The 26,935-nt window shown below is 38.5% G+C and overlaps 1 protein-coding gene across 8 annotated transcripts in view; it reads left to right on the plus strand.

Moving 5' to 3' along the window:
* Positions 1 to 5,100: 5,100 nt before the first annotated feature.
* The window catches only part of FOXP1 (forkhead box P1), a gene marked incomplete at both ends in the record, with an annotated part of 232,567 nt that continues 210,732 nt past the window's right edge, over positions 5,101 to 26,935 (plus strand). For all 8 annotated transcript variants that reach the window (XM_084248323.1, XM_084248322.1, XM_084248325.1 and 5 more), the window contains one exon: positions 5,101 to 5,304. In XM_084248323.1, the coding sequence (XP_084104449.1) occupies positions 5,101 to 5,304 (204 nt within the window). The remainder of the gene's footprint in view (positions 5,305 to 26,935) is intronic.

Genomic DNA, 26,935 nt, shown 5'->3' on the forward strand with positions numbered 1-26,935 from the left:
GGTTGCATCTTAACCCCTTGTGCCACCAGGGAGGCCCCTTTCTGGATTTTAAATGAGAGTAACACCCACTAGAAAGGAGCTGGTTTTAGTATCCCAGGCCATCCCACTATTTGCCTCCTGGGGGGACCCCCTGAGCTATAGCTTGCTCCTTAAAATGCCTTTGTGTGTATTGTGTTGTCAGATAAACCTTTTGCAAGTTAAATGTCCCTTTACCTGATGAGATCTAGAGGTGGAAGTGTTTTTCTTCACTTTCCCTGAACAGCAATGAACATGATTGTTAAGAATTTTGAATCTTCATGATGTAGCATGAGGATTTTAAATAGTTTTAATTTTAAGCTAGCACTAATATGACTCCCATCCTCTTTTCTTGTTCAGTGTATAAACTTTTCATGGAGTAGAGAGCCATGTGATCAATATTTCAGAAATACAAAAATTCATAGTATGTCTCCACTCTGAGAATTCCCCCCACACCCCCCTTCTCTCCTCCCTTTTCTCCTCTCTCCTTCCCTCCCTCCCTCCCTCTTTTCCTTTTTTCCAAGAACTTCTGTTGTTCTCTCCTGAATCCATGCCATTTTCCCTCTCTCTCTGCACATGGATGAACAATGAGAAAGAGGAGTTTTCCTTTTTTGGGGGGAGGGGGGCTGTGTAATCACTCTAATCATTTGCCTAAAAGTGATTTCACCATTAACTTTTCTTCTCTTCTCCCCATAGAAGTAGAAATATATTTTACAAAACGATGTTTAGTTTAATTTACACATCCTTTCATGAACAGACCAAGTTCTTTAAGGGCATTTATTCTGCTTCATATAAATAATTGATCAGCCAAGTTAATTTACTTCTGCCTGACTTGGTCAACCTTAATTAACTGCCCTGGAATCAAGACTGAACTTTTTGTTAGCTTAAAATCTTTCACAAGCATGATAGCAAGGGTTTTATTTTCCCTAAATTTTCAGCATCAACACTGTAACCAAGGAAATAATCATAATAATAAAGCATTGCTTTAATTTACTATAAATACATTGGCCTGGACATTATGAATTTTCCAGAATACTTCCAGAGAGCAGCTCTGTTGGCATCGACAATAAATAAGCATGCTAAACGCAGTCCTTATCCTTTTCTACAAGTCCCTCTAGCACAAAAATCAATCTTTTGAAATCAGTAGCTCAGTAATGTTTCCAAGCAAGATGAGAAGTAGGCCATTTTGACTTTCTTTAGCTTTCTGACACCCACAAGATTGTGGCAACAGTCTTTGTAGGGTTGTATTGAGTGGATCATATGTGATTTAAACAGGCCTGGTCACTGGGAGGAGAGAGAAAGAGGGAAGTTTGGCTTTGTTTCTGGAAAAGGGACTTGTTCCTGGTCACGGGGTGAGCTGCCCTCTAGGTGCCACGCCTTCACATTGAGGCTCTTGGAATGATTGTGCATCCTTTCTCATTCTCAATTTTTCTTGAAACAAAGCACTTCATTGGTTATAGGGAGTCCTGGGGGTAAGCAGAGGTTATACAAACTGAGTGCCAAAGACAAGGTCCCCATAAGAAAAGAGGGTTTGGCGTTGTATGTTAAAGAATGCAGAGGGCTCTTGAATATAGTAACTTGCTTTTGTTTCAGGAGGCACTAAAGTTATAAATCTCAATAGAAAATGACAAATACAGTTGCTTGTCTAAGAATGCTAGCACTTTACATGTTAGATGCTTTTCTTTGTCCACTGACCACCCTCCTTAGTATCTTTTCTAGAACTTAGTTTTCATTGTCTTACTAATTCTCCACCTAGGCTAGGGTTTTGCAAATTGAATATCCTCTGTCATTTATTGAATGGACAATTTCACTTCTGAAATGGAGAATGATGGCTCCATCTATCTGTCAGCCTGCTGAGCTCTAGTTTTCTTATCTGTAAAGTGGGAATGATATTACTTGCCTTTTTTTCTCCCTCATGGGTTTGTTATAAGTTTGAAAAGTACATCACAGGGCTTTGCAGTTTGTTAAGTGTGATACAGATATAAAGGCTTCTTAAATGGCTTAGAACATAGAAAGAGAATTTGCCAGCCCAGATATTGTTAGAAATGTTCTTAGACATCGACACTCCGAATTTTTCACATGTGCTTTTCAAAAAGCTGTTTTCTCCTGATTGGTGTGGGAGATTATGGGAAATTTTAAATCTTCCAACCTACATACTACTGTTAGCACTTGACTAATTAAGGACATCCTCAGACCAAAATAATCCTTTATGCAATTTTGGTCACAAAGCCTGTACTCTCACAAACCTGATTCGTAAGCCAAGCTGTTTGGCTTGATGCCTGCAGAAGTTGTACTGGAGGACTTGGCAGGCCGCTTTGCAACTGTGTGCAGCAAAACCTCATCAAATTGTGGACTGAAGATGGTTCTTTTTCCACCTGCCAGGATGGTGTTAACCCAGGAAAATGGAAGCAGGATCAGTCTCCTAGACACTGTTTTCACGTTTGGGACCTCAGGGATCACATGATTTGAACACAGCATTATTATATCTGTAGCTCTGCTCTGGGAAAACAGGTTATCTGGCTAAATCTGCCCCATTTTAAGGGCAGGTGTAGAATTTATCTATTGGCAGTGTTTTTGAGAGTCTGGTCAGTCTCTGCCATGGACAGGCTTTTCAGAAGATTTTTTAAAAAAGTTATTTTTGCTTTTTCTTTAGGTATGCTTGTAACATACTCTAATAATTAAGTTGGTTTCCCAGCTAACTACTCTAAGACAACCATTCTCTTCTTGAAATACCTAAATACTGTCTTTTCCTTAGCATCTGCATAAAAGAAAGTGAAACATTGTGGGGGAAATACCTAGGTTTTCACAAATTGATTTTTTCCCCCTTTGGTAATGAACAAGGTACTTGCATTACCTGCTTTTTAGAGAAAGGTTTAGTTGTTTATTTTTGATAGACTTTTCTGCTCTGCAAGGCTATGAAACAATTTTTAATTTTATTTTTTTCTAATTTTCTTAAAGATTTACTTATTTATGCATATAAGAACTGGGGTACAGGCCAGAGGTATGGGGGTGGGGGTGGTAAAAGGATTCACCAGAGACAGAGTGGGGAGCAGAACAGGCAGATCGACCAAAATACACTGCTGAGGGGAGCAGTGGGCAAGACAGGAGAGATCTGCTGTGGCATGTGGGTAGCTCCCTGGCCAGGGATCAAAGTTGTGTGACAGTAGCTGTGGATAGCTTCATAGTGCTGCGACTTAACCCTTTGTGCCACCAGTGAGGCCCAAAACAATTTTTAAAGGAATATAATTATCAGAACGTCTGATTGAAGAGACAAGAGTGAATCAGCTGTTGCTTCTGATTTGGTTTCCCACCTGTTAAGAAAAAAATGCCATTCTTAATCCACTTCAGAACTGGATTAACTTTAAAATAAATATGTTTTCTGGTTTTATGTCTTTGTGTTCAAGTTGGATCATACTATGTGCCAAAAAGAATCAAGAAAAATGAGAATTTCTCTGCTCTTAACACTTCTATTTGATATTTGTGCAAGCCTATAGAAAAGATACTCAGCTAATTCTATAAGAGGGCAATCTCCTGTAAGGATGTCCAGAATGTTTAAATTTTCCTATTGTCACATATTTCACTTGTGAGGGAGACATCTGTATTACTGGTTGTCCATACATCTTTCCATGATTCAAATAAATTTGTGTTAAGGGTTTTCTGCTCTTTTATCTGGGATTGGTATTTCATGTTAAAGTATTAATTATTCAGGAATTTGTCAGCTTTGATGTTGGAATTGGCAACATCCTTTTGTTACTGTTGGTTTTTTATTTTTCAAAGACCAAGTCCGTGAACTTGGACTATGACCCTGCCATTTTTGTCACTTGGGCCTCACTGTACCTCAACTTTAAGAAAACATGTGGTTAAGAACTTGGACATCAGATTGAACTTGTTCACATCCTGTGTCAACCATGCCACGATGATATATGTTAGGCACATTAAGACAATAGCTATTAAAATAACCTCCATGCTGCTAAGTATTTTCATCTGCATACTGGGGATGGCAGTTGTCATCAAAACTAAATTGGGGTTTATTTATAAATTACCTGCAGTAGATCGGGCCTGAGTTAGGTATGTGGTAATCACTGATATTAGCGACTCTCATCAGGCTTGTCAATGGGAAAATAAAAGCTGGATTGGTTTCTTGGGATAATGGTTTTACACTGGACAGTCACAAGGACAATGTGAAATGTGTTTACAGGTAGCCAATGGTCTCTAGCTACTCCTTGTACACTAAATATTTGTTGTTGTTGTTAAATGTTTAGTACTTCTAACATAAGACCTTTTTGTAGCTACACCTAGGCAAGATTTTCTCCAGAATAAGTTTTAGAATGCCCAGATCTTCCAGGCCTTAAATTAAACCAGAAGGCTGTAATCAATCATGAGAGAATCCAACATAAGAAATGCCTAATTTTGAATGGGGTGTCTCCAGTAGTTTTAACCATAGACAAAGATTAGATTCTGAATTTATTTAGTTTCTGAAAAACAGGGCTTCCCCACCCCCCTTCTATGAAAGTGACCTATCCTAATGGAATGGCCAATTTTTGAAAAGTTAAAGTACCTGAATGATTCCAAGGTGTGTAAATCTTTAAAATGTTTCTGGCCTTTGACTGTCAGGCTTTACCGGAGGAATTACTCTAGAGGGCTTTCCTGGCTATGGGTGTCACCCCTGATAGGTTGAGAATATTTCTCCAGAAGTGGGCCATCACCAAATAGAATCCACATGCTCTAGAATTTAATGTTATACCCAATGTGCTATATAGAATGACTTACTGGTTTTCATGTAAAACATCCATATATAATCGTAGAAATTTAATCACAAGTTCTAGGTTCCCCTGTAAATATTTTTCCTGGGGGAAAATCATGTGAAACAGTACTAGTGAGACTTGAATTTTAACCCACAGTTCAAAATCTAAGGGCCTGGATCACTAATGAGGGATAAATTGAGTGAAAGAGAATAACAACTGTTTAGATTTTGGCCACATTTAAAGCAGGGTCGGCCTTCTTATGTACAACAACTGTTTAAGCAGCTGCTTTATTCTTTCTCCCCTACTCCCTCCTGAAAATCCTCTCTCAGGTCTTTGAGTCATGATGCAAGAGTCTGGGACTGAGACAAAAAGTAATGGTTCAGCCATCCAGAATGGGTCGAGCAGCGGCAACCACTTACTAGAGTGCAGCGGTCTTCGGGAAGGGCGCTCCAACGGGGAGACGCCAGCTGTGGACGTGGGGGTGGCCGAGCTCGCACACGTGCAGCAACAACAGCAGCAGCAGCAGCAGCAGCAGCAGCAGCAGGTACTGTTCTCCCGCGTGAGCCAAGCTGGAGGGTGGCGGATGCGGATTCCCTGCTTTGTTTTACACTTGCCCTCCACAGATGTTCTCTGTTCACCTGTATCTGGCTGTAAGCAGCATCTTTTGAGTCCACTGCAGGGTGTTTGGTTGGCTGCATAAAGACACTCATTCTCAAGCCCTTGGGAATTCCAAATCTTGGAAAACCCCTTTTGGGGAGCTGTTGTTGGGAATGACATTGAGTGGATTTCTGACCACTCCCTCTCAGCTGCCGGTGGGACAGACTGAAACTCTAGTTGTCTTAAAAGTAACCTTTGGAAATAACCTTTCCCTATGCTTTAATTTAAAAAACAACCAAACAAAGAACAGATTTACTAAGTGTTAAGAATGAGGAAACAAAATAAGGGATAAGGGATTAAAGAAAAATAAGGGATATGAGAGAGAAAAGAGTAGGCCAACAAGGAAAGTAGAAAGACATAAATGCAGTCAGAGTTGGGTATCAAGCAAAACATCAACAGCACAGACATCAATGGAAGAATTGCTTCCTGCTACCTGAATTTAGGGAAGTGGGTCATGCGGTGTTTCTTGTATACATATGAATGTTGGTACCTGGCTAAGTTTTATTAATGTTTTCTTTTTTAAAGATTTATTTTATTTATACAAGAGCTGAGGTATAGGCCAGAGGTGAGTGGATTCACCAGAGACAGAGCAGGGAGCAGAACAGACAGAAGGACCGAAAGCACTGCTGAGGGGAGGAGCGGGAGAGACAGGAGAGGTCTGCCGTGCCATGTGGGTATCTCCAGGGCCGGCTGGGAATCGAACCCACACTGCAGAGTCTGTGGGCAGCTTCACAGCGCTGCACTCTACCTGCTGCGCCACCGGGGAGGTCCTCTTTGCTTTAAAAAAGATTTATTTATATAAGCACTGAGTAAAATCAGAAGTGTGGGAGGGTGAGAGAATTCACCAGAGCCAGAGCGGGGAGCAGAACAGACAGACTGATGAAGGACACTGCTGAGGGGAGCAGTGGGGTGGCAGGAGAGGTCTGCGCACCATGTGGGACCCTCGCAGGTGGCCAGGGATCGAACCAGCACTGCAGAGGCTGTGGGCAGCTTCGCAGCCCAGTGCTCAACCGTTGTGCCACCGGGGAGGCCCCAGGCCCTCTATTAATGTTTTAAATGCCCTCTTATTGGTGGCTCCCCAATATGCATATAAAGGTGGGATGTCCCCTTCCCTCCTACATTCTAGGTATGTGAGTACCTGTGAGTGATTGGTAAAAAGATTTCCAAATGCTAAAGATGATTCCAGTTGTTGATGAAAATTTAAATGAATAGCATTTCCTGAAAGACATTATTTTTGCAATCATAAAGTTTTTATTAGCTTTTGTTAATGATAATGGATAGGTTTTGCTTCATGGTAGTTTTCACTATATTTGTTCAATACCTAATTATGGTGCCATTTGGAAAAAGGTGAAAAAAGATGGCTCTTTAGACCTTTCTGAATGATACAGATAGGTTGGGGGCTGAGGGATGAAAAAGGCAAACCTTTTCTCACACCATTTTCTTGAAATCTGATTCAGAGAAACAAAGGGAATCCCTTCTTATGTTAGGGATATACCTTTTGAAGGGGCTAAAGCATGTTTTCTTCTTGATAAGAATTTTTTTAAATGAAAAGGATCATTGGATATTTAATTTGTTAGAAGTTGGTAGACCCAGTTTGAGACTGTGGAACCTGTTGGGGGAAAGATACAAAAGAATGAAAAGGAAAATAACTGTAAGACCAGCCAAGGTCTTAATTCTTAAGTGATTTGACCCATTTTTGTTGGCAGCTCAAACCTGTTTGTGCCTATACCTTGGGTATCTTGTCACTGGAATTTACTATGTAAATTATATATAAAGTCTGTGCATTTAATTAGTGCGAATGGCCCAATTCTAACCAGTGAGATTGCTAGTGAAGATGCTAGAAGGGTATTCACGTATTTGTGCTAACATATGTTTATATGCTAACATATGTTCATGTGTTTTCAGATATTTATGGTTATATGGAGAATAAATAGTTCGTATTTTGGACTGCCATTTTCTATGCCCCTACCATATAGAGGTCAAGGCCGATTATTTCCTTAATGAACAGTTGAGGTGGTACCATTAACATATGTGGTATGAACCCCAAGTAATTATTAGTATTTAGAGTACACTGATTAAATGGGAAATTGACTTCTTCTGAATTTTATTTGAAGAACTGAAAATGATTGACTATCTCAAGTAGTAAACCCATCAAAAACTTTATATATATATATATATATATATATATATATATAACATCAACACACATAGATACACTCACCTCTACCTCCAAGAATAGCAACAGCAAATGGCTGCACAGAAAAAAGTTATAAACATGCATTTTTAACATCTTTAAAAACACTTTGGAAAACTTGTTGTTATGGGCTATTGATATATTGATACAACCTTTTGGTTGTATTTTGCAACTCACTTTTAATATTGTTTTTAACAATTTTCTTTCTATTTGCCTTCAATATATTTTGGAAAGAAAGAAAGCAGTTGGTCTATGGTTGTGGCTAAAATCCCACTTATTGTGGTTGGCAGGCCTCTTAGGTCTTTTAAAATAAAATACCAACAGCTGTTTGACTCCCCTAAGTGTATGATGATGCTCTCAACAGGTTGTTGGGGGAAAAGGAAATCTGTAGATGAAATAAGAAAAAGCTGTAGGCTTGTAAAAGTTTCACAGCACTAGAGTTTAAGTCCAGACTGAAAAAATACAACAACTAAACAGTTTGGAGAAATCAGAGTCAACAGGATGGTCTTGGGTGTTTTCGTCATTTTTATTCTACAGGTTTTTACTTGAAGTGAGAATACCAGCAGTGAGAAAATCACAGCCATGCTGAATTCATTACTGCGGTAGTCACACAAAACCACGGATAAAATTTCAATAACTGCAGGCCACAGTTGAGTAAACAGTTGCACTGAAATTTAATTCCTGTTGACTTTTCCCCCATTCCTCGCCAGGGGCACATTCTGATTCTGTAGTACAAAGACAACAGGGGTTACAGCTTTGATTAATGTAGGATAGTAGAAGAGAATTAGAACTGTAAAATATGTTAGAAGTCCATGGAACAAAAAGATTTGGCTTAAAAGGACTTGGTACAAAAATGAGTTAATTATACTGAATGTTATAGAATTTTCCAGTTGCACCACTATAATCATCGATGACACAGGGAGAACTTTTACCTAGCATCAGGATTTAAAATAAATAAATGCAAATCTGTCCATGTTTGATCCATATTACCAGTGATAATTACAAATGAGAGCAAATTCCCTTTCAGAATGACAAGTCCTCACAAACATTTACAGTAGTGTGTGTCTTCTGTGCTGGGTTTGGTCAACGGAATGGACAAATTGGATCCAAACAGAATTGTTGAAAAAATTACTTAGTTGAAACAGCCTAGAAAGATGGGGGAATCTTGCCTTTTCATTTTTCTTGGAAAAAACAGAAGATTTGGTAACCCTGGGCCGATAATCCTGCAAAGGTACTGATTGATGTGTGATGAATTACTGCTTAATTCAAGGAGTCTGTAGCCCTCCAGTCTCCTCTAGCTCCCACCCAGCAGTGTAGCTCACTTGAGCCCTTTGGTCAGTGGAGTTGGTGATTCTGGTCTGGAAAGTGCCATCATCACTCAGAAGCCATCAGCCAAGGGAGAGGTGCTGCCATTAGCTGGAGGATTCCGCCAACACACTCACAAACCGTCTTCCTTCTTCAAAACTAAATGTATTATCTTTGTAATGTTTCAACTCTACTTATATCTGGGCCATGAAACTATTATAACAATAGTTTCCTAATGATATAATTTGATAGAGTTTCCGAACATTTTCTTTTAGCCTTTGAGTAATTCTCTATCCGATACCATAACCGCTTTTTAGTTCCTATTATGCCTGTCCCATTTCAAGGTCTGTAAAAGTTCTGTATTGGATATGCACTACTCCATTATAAAGCTCAGCAACAAATACTATTACCAATTACTAAAGTTTTTTTTCCTTAAAGAAAAGATTTTAAAATGTCCAGAGCAATTTCATAAATTGTGTGGATTAATGTGTTTTAAAAGTCTTGAATTTTAGAAAGCAGAATTTTATTTCCATATTGCTGCAAATGAGAGCTTTTTCAGATAAGCATATTACATAGAGCATAATGTTTAGAAGTTTCTCCATATACAGCATATGCTGTCAGGTCAATTAACAGAATGCATACTAGAAAATGTTTATTCAATAAAAATGAATAGCTGTTAAATAAAACAGCTATTTCTTAACAACATTCCATTTAGTGATGGAAGTTTTTTTTTTTTTCCTTTTTTGGTACCACCTGGCAGTTTTATTGTCTGAAAATCACTATAGGGAGAGCTTGGGTTGCTGTGGTTTTGAGGTGTGGCTATTGTTTTATATGAGGGGGGCAGTTCAGAGGTAGTCTATGAGAAAGGTGTGCAAAAAAAAAAGATGAGCTATGTATGGAATCTGAACATGTATTATTTAGACAATATGGATGAGCAGAGTATTTACTTCATATAACTTCTTTGACTTTTGGTTTAAGTGGTTGGACTATTTGGTCCAAAAGCTAGTGGTTTATGTTTCACATTAATAATGTAAAACATTGGTAATAGAAGAGAGAAAGAACTGATTAACTATTGAGGTAAGAGATGTCAAAAGGATAGGAAATCTCCGAAAAAATCATGCAAGGAAGAAGAAAGTTTCATTGGGTTGAAATTTGCCAGTGATCATCAAAGGAGTTAAAAGATTAGTCATTACACTGGAGCAAATAAGTTCAGAAAAATAGGGTGAGCCTCATAGAACTTGGGGAAAAAATCAGGTTATGTCCATTATGAGGGGGTGGAGAAAATGCAGTATCAGGGCAGCCTGGGCAAATCATGAGTATGTATCCCAGGGTCCTCTGAAGATGAGAGAGAATTATCACCACCAACAGGTCAACATTTTAGCATAAATCACCAAGAATAGAAATTCTTCTCTTCATTTTCAAAATGGCAAAATGATTCCTTCATTAAGTTTATGACTGAAATTACCAGTGACTATTGGGCAGAAGAGGAGACTGTTGTGCCAGCATTTCCAAAATTAACGGCTTCTGTGAACAGCATGCCTTGAAGAAGTAACTGTGGGTGTTAGGACAGACCATAAATTCCTGTGAAAGGACCCATCCTTTTACTTGTCCTTCTTACCCGTACTTCTTTGGGGCCCACACAAATATTCTAGTGACCATCCTTTGCCTTTTTTCTCATTCCTCCCTATCATTCTTTTCCTCATTGAAAAAGGTCACTTACAAACTTTGTTAAAATGTACTCAAAATGTCCTTTCCCATTGAAGCTGCCAGGGACTACAGTGGGAGGGCCTTTGATGCCATTGGAAGGGGAAAAATGGTCAGCATCTTTGTTGTCCTCAAAGGGAAGATTCCAGAAGGGGGTTCAGGAGAAGATATTATTATTTATTGCCTGTGGTCAAGCACTGTGATAAGGACTCACACCTTCCTTTATTGGTGGGTACAAAACCAAGCTGTAATTTTACAGGCATCTCCTTGTCAAAATACACTTTTTTTGTGTGACAATGGAAAGTTCAAATATTAAAGGAAATCACAAGGGTCCAAAGTATTTTGTAGGAATCAGTGCCACCAAAATGTTAGCGAAGACTCTACAAATAAATTGAAACAAACAGAGACAGGGAGCTAGATAATTCTGACAAATAAAGAAAAAGCAGCCACAACAATAACAAACTCCTACTTTTTCTTAATTCATTCTGTGGCTATTTCTGGAAAAGGCATATTTCACCGTGAAAGCTAAATTTAGTTCTCTCCTCTGTTAGTTTAGACCTGCCTTCCATCAAAATATTGTTGTCAAAGATTTATGTAACTCGTGATGTGAGCCTTGTATAAAATCCTTTCAAGTTTTGATTACTAAACAGTTGTGTGTCATTAATCTCTCCACTGAAAATTAAGATGGCAGGGGAAACAAAAAAGAAAAGAGACCGTGATCATAGGAGAGCCTGGTAACAGAAACCCAGATGCCACGTTTCATTATGAGTAAAGTGTCCCCTCTTGAATTTAGCTGAACGTGTCACTGCTCTGAGAAGGTAATTTTAAGCCCTGACTCCTGAAATAATAATAATAATAATAATAATAATACTTATCTCTTGTCTAATCAAATATCTTTTTTTGAACTTTTAAGAGGTATGACTTTAATGATAATTTGTTGACAGATTAGCTTCATGATTTCAAAGCGTTTGTTCTGCAAAACTGGCAGGCTCCGATCTGTTCTCCAGAAGCAAGGAACCTACTTTACTATTTTGCAACTGCTTGCCTTTATTGACAACTAGTGCTGAGCAGGCAGAATTGGTATGTTTGTGTAATGTAAACCTATAGCTCGCCTGATGGAGTCTAGTGTACTTTTAGGTAGTGCATAGATTACTTGATAAAAAGGGCTACAGGGTGACTGCTTTTATGACAACGTAGAATGGCAATATAAATGCAAGTGGTGGATGGAGCAACCAGAAGGAGGTTTGAATTGAGCCCTACATTAGAAAGTTTCTTTTCATCACTTGGTCTTTGAACTCAAATCTGTTGTAATTATGAAGTGTTACTTATAACATTCCAGAGACACTTTGCTAAAAGGGTGTTTGATTTGGTTCATAGAAATACAACCATATTCCCTGCCCCCCCCATAAGAAAAGGTGGTGAAGAGAGGATCATGTTGGCCTCATCTCAGTTTCATTCCAAGTGACAAGTATTAACACTGTTTCCTAATTTGAGATTTCATGAAATTCATTTTTCATATTTCTCACTCAACTTATATTTATTGTACATGCCTATGTGCCAGGTACATGGGGATAAAACACGATGGGCAAGGTACAGGGGAAGCACAGGGGTAAGGGGGATAACTTGAGGCTTCTTTGGCTAGTGCCTGCAGGGTAACTAGGAGTGTCGGGGAGGCAGGTAGAAGGTAAATTTGGGTCAGCTTGTGTTTCTAAGCCAGGGGGGCTTTTCAGCAGAGATGGAAGGCCATATGAAAGGAGGTGTGCTGACAGTAAAGTAGAAGGCTGGATATGGTCTGGCTTGCACAAAAGAGCACTGATAGATTAATAGCAGTAACAAGGCTGTTGCACTTTGTCCTGAATTTAGCAATGGGGCACTGGATAACCCTCATTTCATTTAATTGAGGGCAACCTGTAGTTAGCCCCCCTCCTTTGCTCCCTGCATTTCCCCTACATCTGGATCCCTTGGTCAACTATAAGTCTTGTGAGGGCAGGCGTGCATTTTCCTTATTGTCTGATGTCATTCCTGGCACAGAGCACAGTACCTGGCAGACTCTGAATGAATAAATTAGGAAGAGAAAGGAAGGGAAGGATAAAGAGAGGATGTTGACTCAAGCATTAGAAAGTTGACAGGACCTTTTGGATTAGTTGTGAAGACATGGAGGAGTGGGAGTTATAATAGGTGGTTCTAGATTTTTATGGAAATGACTGGCAAAATGGTTACATTGTGAAACAGAGAGAAAAGAGTCAGCTTGTTACAGGGCAGGGAGAGGGGCAGCCCAAACCCCGCAAACCTGCCTATTCTAAATGGGTTCTGCCATCCGCCGCATCAACACAAAACATAGGAGACTTTAATGGGAAGGAACTTTAATAAAACTAGGAAACAATACAGGTAATGCAGAGTCTAGTTTCTAAATGAAGCACCCAAAGTTACCCATCCCCTCGTGGGTAAAAGTCCATCCAAACGGGATTGGCCCAGAGCAAGGCCCCAAGGCCTGCCACAAGTCTAAAGCATCTTCCAGTGGGGACCCACAGAAAAGGGCCAGAAACAAACAGACAAGCCCAAAAGGAAAAGAGCAAAATCAACATCAAGATAAAAGCTGCCATTGTCACCTCCCCATGGGTCTCACCCACATCTGTGTCACCCCGTCCACGACCAAAAAGACAAGCGCAGTTTCTTCACGTGTCTCTAGGCTCCACGCGCCTCCTCCAGGTCTCCTGGCTCCATCCTGCTTCCTTCCTCAGTCTCTTCTGCAGCTTCTTCTCTTCCTGCTCAGCTCCACCCTCCCTTGGGTGGGGCAGGGGACCTCCCCCTTTCCTGGGGACCACCCATGTTACAAGCTCATTCCTACCTGTCCCTCTTGGGTGATTATGACTTGACAAAGAAAGCACAAGCATCATTTGTAAATAAAAGATGGACTTATTTTGTAAATGTCCCTTTAAAAAGGCTGTTTTTTAAAAAGATACCCTCTTCTATTGCTAAGGCTTCTTATTTTGAATGTATTTATTTATTCGGATTAAAATTATTGAGTATTTTCCCTTCAGTCTTTGCCAGTTACTAATGAGTATATCTTCCAAAAGTCACATGGGAAGGCTGATAAACTGCTGTGCTCCTATCGATCATGGAATGGGCTTATCTCTTTTCGAGAACAAAACTACAAAGTTAGATCTTTGATAAAGTCTTTGTTTCGTATTGACACAAGCTTCTTAGAATTTGTTTTTTAAGGTGAAGGGGGTATATATTGTGTTTCTTTTGTTGGGAAAATACAATGCGAAATTACTAAGGAGCTGGTGCTATTGGAAGATTCATTTAGGAGCTATAGATTACACTGCTTAGGGACGCCAAGGCCTTGCTTGTCTGTTTAAGTTGAGCGACACATAGAAGGAGATGGAGGGAAGGTACCTTTGTTCTTTTTAATCCTTTTGAAAGGATATTTCCCGGTATTTCCTGCATAAACTGACAGCGCAAATACTGACTATAGGGGGGTTAGGTGGTGTTTTTAAGGTTCGTATCCCTGAGGTTCTCCTTGAATTCACTGTTTTATCCTTATTTTTAGACTGCTCCTTTTAGACTGTACCAAAAATAAAATTAACTTCCTAATGCAGATTCATCTTCAACAAAGTTTCTTAATGTAGACCATTTATGACACAATTTATCATCCACCCAACCACAAGTAATTGTCAGTATCACTGTTGCTTGTCAAAAGAGGCAAAGTGTCAGCTGATCTGAAATTCATGTTTTTATCACAGTACCGTCTCTCTTTCCCAACTCTCCTCTCTCCACAGTGAAGGGAAGGTGACATGATGTCTTCTTAGTCATTCAAATCCAATAACTTTTAATCTGAAGGTTAAGTAGTGAGATATAAACTAAGAGATGATAATATCAATTTTATGTTCACTGAAGGGCACAATATACCTCTTCCGAGTGGAGGGAAAATTGTGCGTAAAATGTCTTTTGCTTTTCAACAGCAGAGCTATGCCTCTCAGAGCCAAAGGAAGAAAGAGTTTTCGAAAAATTTAATAATATAAGATGTATGTATCTTATATTATTGTACCATCCTACAGGAGGGCAAAGGTAGCTTTTTATTATTGTGATTATTAAGTGTTAATTTTTCAAGGTTGCATGGTAAGAAGTAGTTCCATTTTTATAGTCTGTGGTATTGACTCTTGTTATCCTCTCTACGAACTCAACAACCTTTTACAAGGTTAAAGACAGGGAGAGAATGACATAATGCTCATTCTTTCCTGACTATTTTTGGTCCTAATGTGTGTGATAAATAATACTGTGATAATATTGCTTACCCTGCCTCATTTTTCCCTTCGACTTGTGATATTTGCATTCCAACTCAATAGGAATTCCACATCCAAAATCACTATGTGAAAATGCCTTTACAATATACATTTTTATTATGATATTCTCATTACTTCAACTTTACACTCTCATCTTACCAACAAAGTTAGTATGTTGTGTGTTTTATATATTATATATATGTATATATATATATGTATATTTATATTACATCATGTGCATTTATCCGACTTATTGTGCCAGTATGTTTTAAGGGAGGAAAGCATCATGCATAATCTGATGATGTCAGGTTCATAATTAAAATGGTCAGGATTGATATCTGAAAGTAATTTGAAGATATTACTGTTCCTTCTGTACCTTCGCAAGGTGGATACTAGGTACAAAATGCTGTGTTAGTAAGTCTGCAGACTGTACCAGGGGCTGTGAATTCAGTCAGACAGCCACATCCAGCCAATCTGGCTTGCCACCTATTTTTGTAAATAAAGGTTTTATTGAAATACTGTCACGCCCTTGTGTTTGCTATTGTCTATGGCAGCTTTCTTCCTTCCACAGCAGAGTAAGCTGCTACAACAAGGAATGTATTGCTCACAGAGCCAAAAATACTTATTATCTGGTCCTTTAAAAAACAGGTCAGTTGACCCCTGGATTAGTGAATAGCAGATGTGACAAGATTTGCCTTCCAGAACTTTCTGTTATTTATAGTGACAAAACTGAAGGCACATCCTCATTCTTCACTTAATTATCTCTCAAAAAATCACAGTTTAAGACTTTATTTTATAATTTTGAGAGTGATATATTAGTGTAGGTGTCATTGTACCTGCAGAATTTCTTTTTCACATTTTAACTGTGAATGCCTCTACAATTAAAAATGTTGGCATCATTGGTGGTTAGAAGAATAATTGGCTAACCTGCTATGGAAAGGAACCTTGAAGAATGAGTCTCTCAAAGAGTGAATGTCTTTGCCCATGGCTACCTGATTGCAGAAAATTAACACAAAAATTTAGCATACCTGATGACCCCAACAATGAGGTTGACTAGAAGTTATAAAGAAGAGTCCTGAATATCTCTGTGTATTTGAAGAGTTCATAATCTAATCAGAGTGGAAAAAACACAAATATATGCCTAAGATATCAATAAAAATTTCAAAGCAGATGAACATAAACTGCAAGTCATGTGCAAGAGATCCTGACTAATCAGATGGGTGATGTAGGCAAATAAATTTTCAGTGACCCAGAGAAGAAGAATTTATGTGTGTCTATGTTGGTAGAACTTTGAAGACCTTGGTAGTTTTTAGGGAATAAAAATTCAGCATATATTGTACATACCTGTTGGTCCATTTTAAACCCATTTTAAATAAGGAGATAGATAATGGATACAAAGTATATACTGAGCTATTTAGATTTAACTTATGACTTAGATATTAACATTCCCAAAATCTATCTTTGCCATTTTGTCATTTTAAATTTTAGGAGAAGAAAATGTAGATTTCTACTCTGGAGTCAGAGTAGAGATAATTTCATCTGTACACCATCATCTGAGTTGATTGGTCTCCAGGAAATGGTCCAAGGCCTATCTGTTTACCATTGCCTGAGTTCAATGCATGATTTCTAGAGATTAGATGAAGGCTGACAAGTTTGGTTATTTGGTTGGTATCCATTTTTTCACATACTTTTATATTGAATTTTAGATAATTCACCTCTAATCATCATATAACTAAAATGAGTAAAACCATAATACCTAATACCTAATTTTAAAGTAGTCACATTTGCAGACATTTGCTCAATTCAGCTATTTATAATTGACAGTACTTCTTAGGATATACAATGGCCTTGTATTTTCTCCCTTCCCCCCTTCTTTCTTTTCTTACTTTTGTATTTGTTTCTCTTTAAGAGTTTGTTATCAGATGACTTATCATTATATCTCACAGTTAGTGAAAATCTCTTTAATCTTCCAGGAGGGTGAGTTTCTCTGGCATAGAACCATATCTTTAATTCTATCTTTTTGACATTTTGCAGGTTTATGGTCCCTCTGAAAGCTAATGAAACCGCAGCATCTTTTGCTCTGAAGTGTGTGTGTGTGTGTGTGTGTGTGAGAGAGAGAGAGAGAGAAAGAGAGAGATTTTGTAATTTTAATTTCATGTGTATTCTGCTCCCCCTTTATCTCTCCACCACAACCCACCCCCACTATACAGCCCATACCACATGTTAATTAGATTTTCTAGTTGGTTCTCTGTTTTGACAAATGTTCCTAGATTTTTCTATGTTTAATTAATGTTAAGTATATTAGTAACCTATCTTTAATTTGGAAAAGGTTTCCTCTTTTGGCTCTAAATGCTTACCAGTGTGTCCCTGGAATTAGTTCTTGGATATTTTAAATGTAGCACTCACTATAAATGCCAACTCTGAAGAAAACTCTGGAAAGTAAGGTCAGTCTGTTCAGGTTGTAAGAGTCATTTTATGTTTTTCCAAGTAAGAACCAGATATGCACACTCTTGAACTCTTTTATCAAGAACCTATGAACTAGTTAAAAGATTTTTGACTAAGTCGGCAAAGATGATAAGAAATGATGCTGGTAATATGAGTATAGGTTTGTGGGGTCCAGGTGGGGGCTGTTTGGCATTGGGTGTCAAGAGGCTTAAAAGAATCACACCCTTTCATTCAGGGATACACGTTTACTGAGAGGCTGTATAGCATTGAGTTCTCAAACTTTTTTGTGTATGCATTAGAGTGTTCTGGAGGGCTTCTTAAAACATAGATTGCTAGACCTGTCCTCAGAGTACCTTATTCTGTAGATTTTGGTGGGTAGCACCCCCAAATTTGCATTCCTAACATCTGTAATTCATTCTCTGCCAGTTGGAGGACCCATTACACCTTGATACGTCAGAAAGGTGCAGTACCTGAAATCATAGCTGTGGAGTCAGCATGTTTGACCTGAGTCATGGTTTTGCCATATACTAGTTGGTTGAATTGTGCAAGTCAATTTCTCTGTGCCTCAGTTTACACATCCATCCAAATAGGGATGACATTAGCATTTAATAATTTGAGTACAATGTAAAATGCTTACAAGTTTGCACAGCACATAGTGAATGGTCAAAAAATATCATTCTTTGACATCATTATTATTTGGAATTTAACCTATAAAGCTAAAGTGAGGCCTACAGAAAGCTTTATATCTAAAGATGTTCATTACAGTAATACTATGTGAAAAATCAAAAATACCCTGCTATCTCTGACCTTAGAAGAAAGGTTAAATATTTGGTTACATGGAATTTTGATGTAATATTGCCTGCCCATTAAGAATCATACTCTTGCAGAATGACTTAATAACTTAAAAAAAAGTATAGTATGACTGGTGAGGGTGGAAGAAACTGAAAATGCCAGCAAGAAAATGTTATTCATAGATTTTAGCATGTTGATAGGATTATTGCATGTATTTGTATATGTTACACTTTCTCTAAAGAATTACTACAATAACATTTTTGCATTTATAATTAAAAAGGAATTATTTTTAATGTAATTTATACTCACAATGAAAATTTTCATGAGATGTATATAAATGGCAGAGAATGCCTGTCCCTTGAGCAAAATATATATGTATATATATCTAATTTTTGCACAAAAATCAAGTTATAAAATTTTTGTGTAGTATTTTCTCCCATAATATTTTAAAGTTTTGAGCTACCGCTTGTCTGTTCCTTGATGCTGTTGCTCACAGAGCCTCTGAACCCTAGGTGTTCCTACCATCAACCCCTAAATCATCATTATATAACATTGTCAATTCGTGACAAAATCAGCCTTGGTCATTGAAAAGATATATAGTAGTGAAAAAATATATTTTATTTCCTTAGATTTCCTCCACTACTTTCTTGCCCCAAGTTTCATCCTTGCCTATGTGGATTTCATTGTGTATTGTATTGATTGTCATATACAGATACACTTAGTTGCTTCCATAGTGCATGCTGTTTCCACTAGACCATTGGGAGCTGGAAAAGGCAGGAGGAACATCTTTAAGCACTTAATGAATGAAGTTGGTTAAGTTAAATTCTTTTAATTTACATATATATTTTTACATTGTTCTTCCTTTTTGTACAATGCATGCTTTCTCCTTTCAGATGTAGTCCCTGCAAAATTCCCATCACCAGTTTACCTGTGCACCCTCACCATAGTCCATTGTGAAAGAACACATTCCCTCCCCTGATTTGATCCCTCCCCCCGCCCCTGCAGTGTGTCTCTGATTAATAGTTGCCTGTTAATTTTGTTTTTTAATTTATTATAATTATTTCTTTTTCCTGTTCCCTTTTTTGGTTTTCCTACATCCCTCCTATAAGTAAAACCATCCGATATTTTTCCTTTTCCTTCTGGCTTATTTCAGTGAGCACAATCCCTTCCAATTCCGTCCATGTTGCTGCAAATGACATGAGTTTATTCTTTTTAATCACTGAATAGTATTCCATTGTGTATATGTACCACATCTTCTTGATCCAGTCATCTATTTTTGGACATTTGGGCTGTTTCCATATCTTACCTATTGTAAATAGTGCTTTAGTAAACATAGGGGTACAGTTTCCTTTTGAATTAATGTTTTGTGTACTTTGGGTAGATTCCTTTTACCTGAGGACAGGTAAAAGGCATGAAATCTGAGGGACACAAAGTTGGAGGCCAAGAGGGAACCACGTTGTTTTTCAAGACTGTTCCATTCTTTAGCCTACTCCACCTGCTTTATATTCAAATCCAGTGCCCTTAGAGCACTCATTTTGGAGACCTCTGAGGGCAACCTTCTTGCATGAAGACAGGAATTCTTGTATCTTCTCTCACTGAGATGAATAATTGGAATAAGTGCACAGTAGTATTTGACAATCAGGCTCTTCATTCAGAAACTGACCTTGACATGAAGATTGTTGAGAACCAGTTCTTGTAGGCAATTAGTGCCCCAATTTACCATTTTAGAAAAGAAAACACATATCCTATTAATAAATACAGACTTTCTCCTCCATACCTACTAGCAACATTACTGAAGGGGCTGCACACACAAGTGTTTTAAATTTAGAGGCAGAGTTAAGGACACAGTTTGCCTCCAGAATCTGAATTGAATCAGGGTTTTATTTCAGATAAAATCTTTGGGGCTCATAACTTAAAAAACACAACTTTTACTGGCATTACGCAATTTGCCACGGGTCATTTAGCAAAATGTTTGTATATGTAAGCCCAGGTTCTTCTTTTAAGAAAAAGGAGGAGTGGAGGGCGGGGATTGAATTTTGCTAAAATCCAGGTGGCGTTTCAGTTTATATTTAATTTTAATTGGAAATCAAATACAGGCAAGGGAGAAAAAAATCTACCATGTTTTCTTTACTAAGAGTATCCATTTGGGAGGGGAAGGACACTGCCAGCCAAATTTTAAGAAGCAGCTTCTTATTGGCATGTCTATTTTTTTTTTCCTGGCTAAATTCTTTTGCCTGCATTTTTTTTCTTTTTTAACATCTTAAGTTTTTACACATGGCAATGATTTTTCTGTCTCAGTGCTCCTTGATGCCCTCCCACTGTAATTTCCCTGGGATTAGGACCTAGAACCAGGATAGCAAATCATTCTATATTACACATAACCAGTAGCTTCCTTAGGCTGTTGTCTGGTGAGTCCCCCTTTTAGATTGCTGTGTGAGATGGTGTTTGAATTTTGTGGCCTGTCTTGATTCCTGGAAGACTGGGGAAGATTTTGAAGAATTATGAAGAGAAAATGTAATTAATTTTTTAAGCTAGAATTTTAGAAGGTCCTTCAATTTGTGAGTATAACTGGCTTTAGGTGCATTTTGTGAATCTCTCATAAAATATTGGCAGAGAGTTTGTGGCACAGTGAGGGAATAGCTGTTGGATGTGCTAAAATAGGTACGAGACGGCACTTCACTCTCCCAGTGCCTACCAACTATCCCCATGTCAGCGTTGACAGCAAAAACCTCACTGTTGGCTTGTGTGAGGCTTGAGTGTAATTCAGATGTTTTCGATTGTAGGTTGAATACCAAATAATTTCAAATTTTCTACTGTGCAATTAATTACACGTTCATTGTAGAAAAACTGCAAGATGCAGCTAAGAAAGCAGAGGAAAAATGAAATTATATTGTTTGCAATCATTTTACAGCGATACCATTGACTTGACTTTTCAGTGGATATTCTTTAGCGTTTTGTTTAAACAATCATGTCTTTGCATTTTTACATGTTGCTATTCCTTTTCTCACCATGGGACTTTACAGATGAAAAAATAGCTAGTAATAATGTTGTTTATCAGGAGAATCTGTAGGGTTAATTCTCTTATATATGGTGGTCCATTTTTTCATCTTCATTTTAAGTCCATATTTTATGATTTTAGTTTTAGGGGGAAACTTGTGTTCTTAGTTTTAAATTTCATAGTTTATGGCCTAGTTAGTGTTATTTTCCTAGCTCTCAACACCTCTTTCTCCCAGCTCGCCCAGTAATTCAGTATTTAGGCACATTTCTTAAAAATTATTCTTAAGAGGATACATTCAACAGTGTGGTGATAGGTAATCAGCCCATTTTCAATAAAGGAGTATATTTCTTTTTTTTAACTGAAAATCAAAACATCCCTGTTCTCACAGATTTCTGTAGCTGTGAAGTGACCATTATCAGTAACAATGAAGGCCTTAGACATTGTAATAATATCAATAGCGAAATTTACTGAAAGCTTCATTCTCCCAATCTCCTGCACAGTGCTCTCACCAGACCTATTAGTGTAGTTCATTCTCATAAGTATGACGGGAGCTAAGGATGCTTGCAATTCCTGTTCTTCACAGGTAGAATCGTAATTAGCCGCTCAGGTTCACACAGCTTCTAGCTGGACAACCCCAGTTTCTAAACCATATCTACCCAATTTCATGACCTGAGCTCTTGCTCACAGCACTCAGGCCTTTCTGCATTAATTATGCTGATGTCAGGTCCACACCAGCTGCAAGGATGTCTCCATTTTCTGTGGCCTCGATTCCCATCTTGAGGACCCTAAACTGTTTCTCATTCAGAACTCTTCCATTTCAACCCTTCTTTTCTTGCTGAATCCAGTTACAAAATGCTGATATTCACACAAACAGTAGCTTTTCAGCTTTCCACCCTTCCTTTTTTCAGGCTGAGCCTTATTTTTAGCAAATATGCCCGATTTCACTTTTAAGCAACTGTGCCTTGCAGCTTGGGTTGGTTTCTTTTTATTTCAGAGGGAGCCTCCCACTTCACACCTGTTACCTGCATCCTTTGAATGAACACCAGAGCACTGGAGCTTGGCACACCCGAGCAGAAATTAGCTTACTTCCCTCTGTGTCTAAAACACTTCTGTAGGACGGCCTATGTTTTGCTCCAGAAAGGGCAGAAATTCGGCAGTGCTCGTGGTGAAGTTTACACAGTGTTGCAAACAAAACTGGAGCGTTATGGTTCTGAAAGATCTAAACCATGCCTTCATCATGGAAAATATTTCAGATTGCTGTCTCTTTAACTAGTCAGGGGAATAGAAGTTTTGGCCTTTATGAAGATGGGGTTTATTAGTAAGATTGCACAATAAGTTGCAAGCTGTGGTGACTGCAATAGATATTTTATAGACAACTTAAATGCAGCCATTTGAGGTTGGACAGTTTTCCCTTCCTTGCTCTTGTCTTTGGATACCTGGAACTAGAAGACTTAAACTGCAAACTTTCTCCAGGTGCCTCAAACATCTGTCACAGACTGACAGGACTGGGGAAATACCTTCTGTGTTTTCTTAGTATTATATAACAGGCTCGAACCTTTTTTCCAACCAACAAAAATGTATTTGGAGAAAATGTTTCTTGTGCCTTGTGATTCTTGAGGAAATTATTCACCCAACCTCACTGATTAATGAGTTATTTCTTTTGAAGTCGCCACAGTTATTTTCGTTGTTTTAATATCTGGAAGAGTGGATTATTTTGCTTTAAGAGTGATTAGCTCTGTTGACAAAATGTCCTTTGCTCCTCAGCGGTATTTTGTTAATGCTTCCCTGGTTCACCTGCTTTGCTCACATCCAACACCGCTCCAGTCAACAAAGAACAATTGCTTAGCACAATAAATAAAAGATAGTACACACGAAGGATGTATGATAGGACTTACGGTAGGAGTTTTAAAGATTCATAACCTACAAGTCCAACTATGTACATTTCCCTAGCATGTGTTTGTTTCTGGTTTGGGAAACAGTCTTTTTACTTTTATGGTTTATTTTTGACAAGTAGGTTAATTCTACCCAGTCCTTGCTTTAGCCCTTAAATCTGCTAATGTGTTAGTTGGTCACTGTTCTGGATCAACACAAAAGCCCAGATGCCAGGCTGCAGTGGATCTTTTTTAGTCTATCTTTATCTCTCTCTCACCTTTAAAAACAAACTAACAGGTCTGCTTTTGGCAAGAACAGTGGAGCGGGTGGAAAAGCAATTTTGTTCAAAGAAAAGTTGTAATTTAAAATCTTCCACTTTGGAGATGCTGTTTTAGAGGCAAGGGACCTGAGTTCCTTGAAAGTGTCACCGTGGACACATCTGTGTTACCATTGCAGAAAAGAGACATACTGGGTGGACTGAGGAAGAAAAGCAGGCTCTCTCTATTCGCCTGCTTGAGGAAATGAAATAGATGCATCTCTCTGGGTGGCTTGGATGTTTGCTCCTTGAGCTACTTTGAAAGTCCAGAGACAGTCTTTCCCTGCCTAGCCTCCTTTCAGACTCACAGCTCTTTTTCCAGGTGTCACAGAATCTTGAAATTGAGCGATTCATTATTATTTTTAAATAGGGTATTCCTCAGTCCCAACTTATAAGTGCTGAGCTCCAGTAGGAAAGATAAAAATTGAACTTCATTTTATCATTCAAATACACATTTTTCTTAATTCTCGCCTGATTGTACCTGTTGTTTCTATATCTCCAATTCCCCTTCTCTGGGACCTACTCCTTACCCCAAATATATAGATGCATGTGTTTTTTTTTTTCCCCTAATTTTCTTTCTCAGTAGAGTCACAGAGTTTAAAAAATTCATTAGATGATCCAGCCTCACATTTTATGGATGAAGAAACTGAGCTCAGACAAAATAAAGGCTTCCTTTGATTAGCTTTTTCATGGATGCCCTTGATGTGTTTAGGTCTTGTATGATGTGGGCCCTACCATGATCTGTCAGGATGGATGAAATGAGAGACTTCATTCCTATGATTTCCAACACCGTCTAGGCACTGTTCACTATATAGGGTGTGGCAGCCTGACTCCGGGGGGCACTTGTTCATCTACCAAAAAAATTGGTGTCACTGATTATTGGGGAGTGGTTATTGTTCCTTATCCAGTTTCTATTATGGGGATCAGCAAGTTTTAAATATAAAATTACTTTAAGGTGTAAACTTTCTGACATTGTGGGCTACCCTGCCTCTGTTGCAGTGCTCTAATGAAACAGCCACAGACAAGACAGAAATGGGCCTCATTGTGTTTCAGTAAAGCTTTATTGACAGAAACAGGCAGAGGACTAGATTTGGCCTCTGGACAAGAGTGGCCGAGCTCTGCTTCTGGAGGACGCCTACATGGTGGCTCGAGGAAATTGTCCCTGTGCAGCAGGTATAAACTCTGCTAATCACATCATGCCTTAAGGTTGATAACTTTTAATTTTTTACTCCTTCCTTAAAAAAAAAAAAAATTGAAGCAACCCTTCCCAGGTCCATCCTTCCCACCATGGTTTATTTCCCAATTCCCATTCCTTAAAGCGTCAGTCACTGTGGTTATCCTGGGAACTGCAAGCCCACATTTTCTTGACTGCTGTTGGGAAAGAAGCTAAGACTTCCCAGAACACGCCGGCAGTCCCTCGTGAGATGACTTCAGCCCTCATCTCCACGTCTCACTATTATTGGACTTTCCAGAGTAACCTCTGTAGTTCCTTCTTAGACATTCATCCTTTTCACGAACTGGCCTGTTACTACCTGCACCCCCACCCTCATTTTGCTTTTTAGTCAATTTCTACATGGATTATGTAGCATCTTGACTTTGGGTCAGTCTTTGTCCTCACCTGTATGGAATGTGTAGTTTTACTAATAGGATAAAAATTATATTATGTAAAAATATCATTCTATCTTGTTCATGTTTACAATGATTTTATGTGGGGTACCACCCACAAACAACTGCAACAAATCCTTTAGAAACTTTGTAGGTGGTGGAGGTAAATTGAAGAGAGAATGGAGACTTTCAGAGAGTAAAGCTGGAATGTCTTTCTGGCTGATTATTCCTATCTAGCCACATCAATATTTTGGAAATCTTTAGGGATACTGACTCATGTTCTCAGGCAATAGATGAGAAACTCTTTCTGTGGTAGAATTCAAAAAAAAGTCACCCCTATCCCCTGAAAGCGAAACCAGAAAACAAGTTATCTCTCAAGTTTGCAAAATGCAAGGGCTTCACAAATGTGGTCTAAGAACATCTATGTGGGATCAGCCAGGCTGGGTTTGCTACTCTAACTCATTTTCTGAGTGGAAGCGTGCTGTTTTCCCATTAGCTTCTGATTAAATTCAAAATCAGACTTTGCATTAGATGTTTGGCACATGGGTGATTTTGGGAAAATGTCATACCAGATAGGCATCCTGGCCCTGTAAAAATGAAATTCCAACCAAGAATGTCCCTTAAAATGTAAATGGTGAAACCAAATAGATAGAAAGAAGAAATCCTCGTTTTGAAGACAGAACCACTTGATGAATTAGGATGTAAAACTCCTGGAATCTGGCCCATGCTCTGCCACCTTCTGACACGGTGACCTAGGCAGCCACTCAGTTCCTTCATCTGTAAGGTGAGTTTGCTGTCCTGCATACCTCAGAGGTACTGGGGTAAGCATATGAGGTATTGTAAGTCCTAATGCTTCCTGAGCACTGGAACTACATGTATGTAAGTGTCCTCATTTTTGAGATGTGGTTTTCATTCACATTGCTTTCTTCCAAGCCCTTGTACTTTCCGAAACCTGATGCTTTCCCTCGGGGCCCTCAGGCTCCCTGACTGTGAGTTTACTCCCTTGGGATTTCCATTTCTAATTCTGTACATAACCAACAGTGGTCAAACGCAGACATACTTATCTCTTTTCCAAGGTTTTATTTTTATTCTCTTATTTTTTCAGTATATCAGAAACTTTCAGTTTCAAAACAAAAGGCACTGTATATGAATTTTCTTTTATTTAAAAAAAAAATGGGAGGACTGACCTAGAGCTTCCTGGAAACAAAAGCAGGGTTATCTATGATTAAGCAAAGGAGACTACATGATATTTGGCAGGAAGGATAAAGGGTTGGGTTATTACTTATCAAAGGAATATTTGCTGTTGGCCTTAGTATAATAATGTTAATGAGATTATTAGGTGGGGGAGATTTTCAATAAATAATTGATAAGGATTAGAAAGTGCCTTTTCTGCAAATAAACTTCAGAATAATTAATATTCATGGACTCTGTTTGTCAACAGAAAAATGTAAATGAAGAGCCAGTCCCATCAGCAGACACTTGTCCTGAAGGACATCTGTTAAGATAAGGGTTAAAGAGAGAAAAGTCGGGTTCAGAGCTGTGGCCCCAGATCGCAGCCTTGTGCATGTTGATACAACTTTTCACCTCTCTGCATACATATTTTCCAGTCTCTGTCTTCCTCTGAAAGAATCCCTGAAATTCAGGGTCTTAATAGATTGCTGATTGCAAGGTATGAAAGACAGGAGGAGGTAAGAGAGAAGGCAAGCTAGCTAGTGCAAGAGCAGGATAGTGAAAGTCACATTTATTTCTTATTTATAATCTCCATGCACACTCTGGATAATAGATGATGCCGCTCATCAGTACTTTAACTTCAAAGCAGAGAGAAGGCATGGATGACAGAGCCAGGAGCGGGGATACAGAGGTACTAACAACAAGAGGAAAAATGCCTGTTTACGGGAATGCATTTGTTAGCACTCTCTCTTCAGATATTGTTCCCCCAGGAATAGCGGGAATATGTGCAGCACGAACAATGATTTAACATCTGAAAATGGTACTTAAAGA

The sequence above is a fragment of the Talpa europaea genome (genome assembly GCF_964194135.1).
Source record: "Talpa europaea genome assembly, chromosome: 11".
In the NCBI taxonomy this organism is placed as follows: Eukaryota; Metazoa; Chordata; class Mammalia; order Eulipotyphla; family Talpidae; genus Talpa; species Talpa europaea.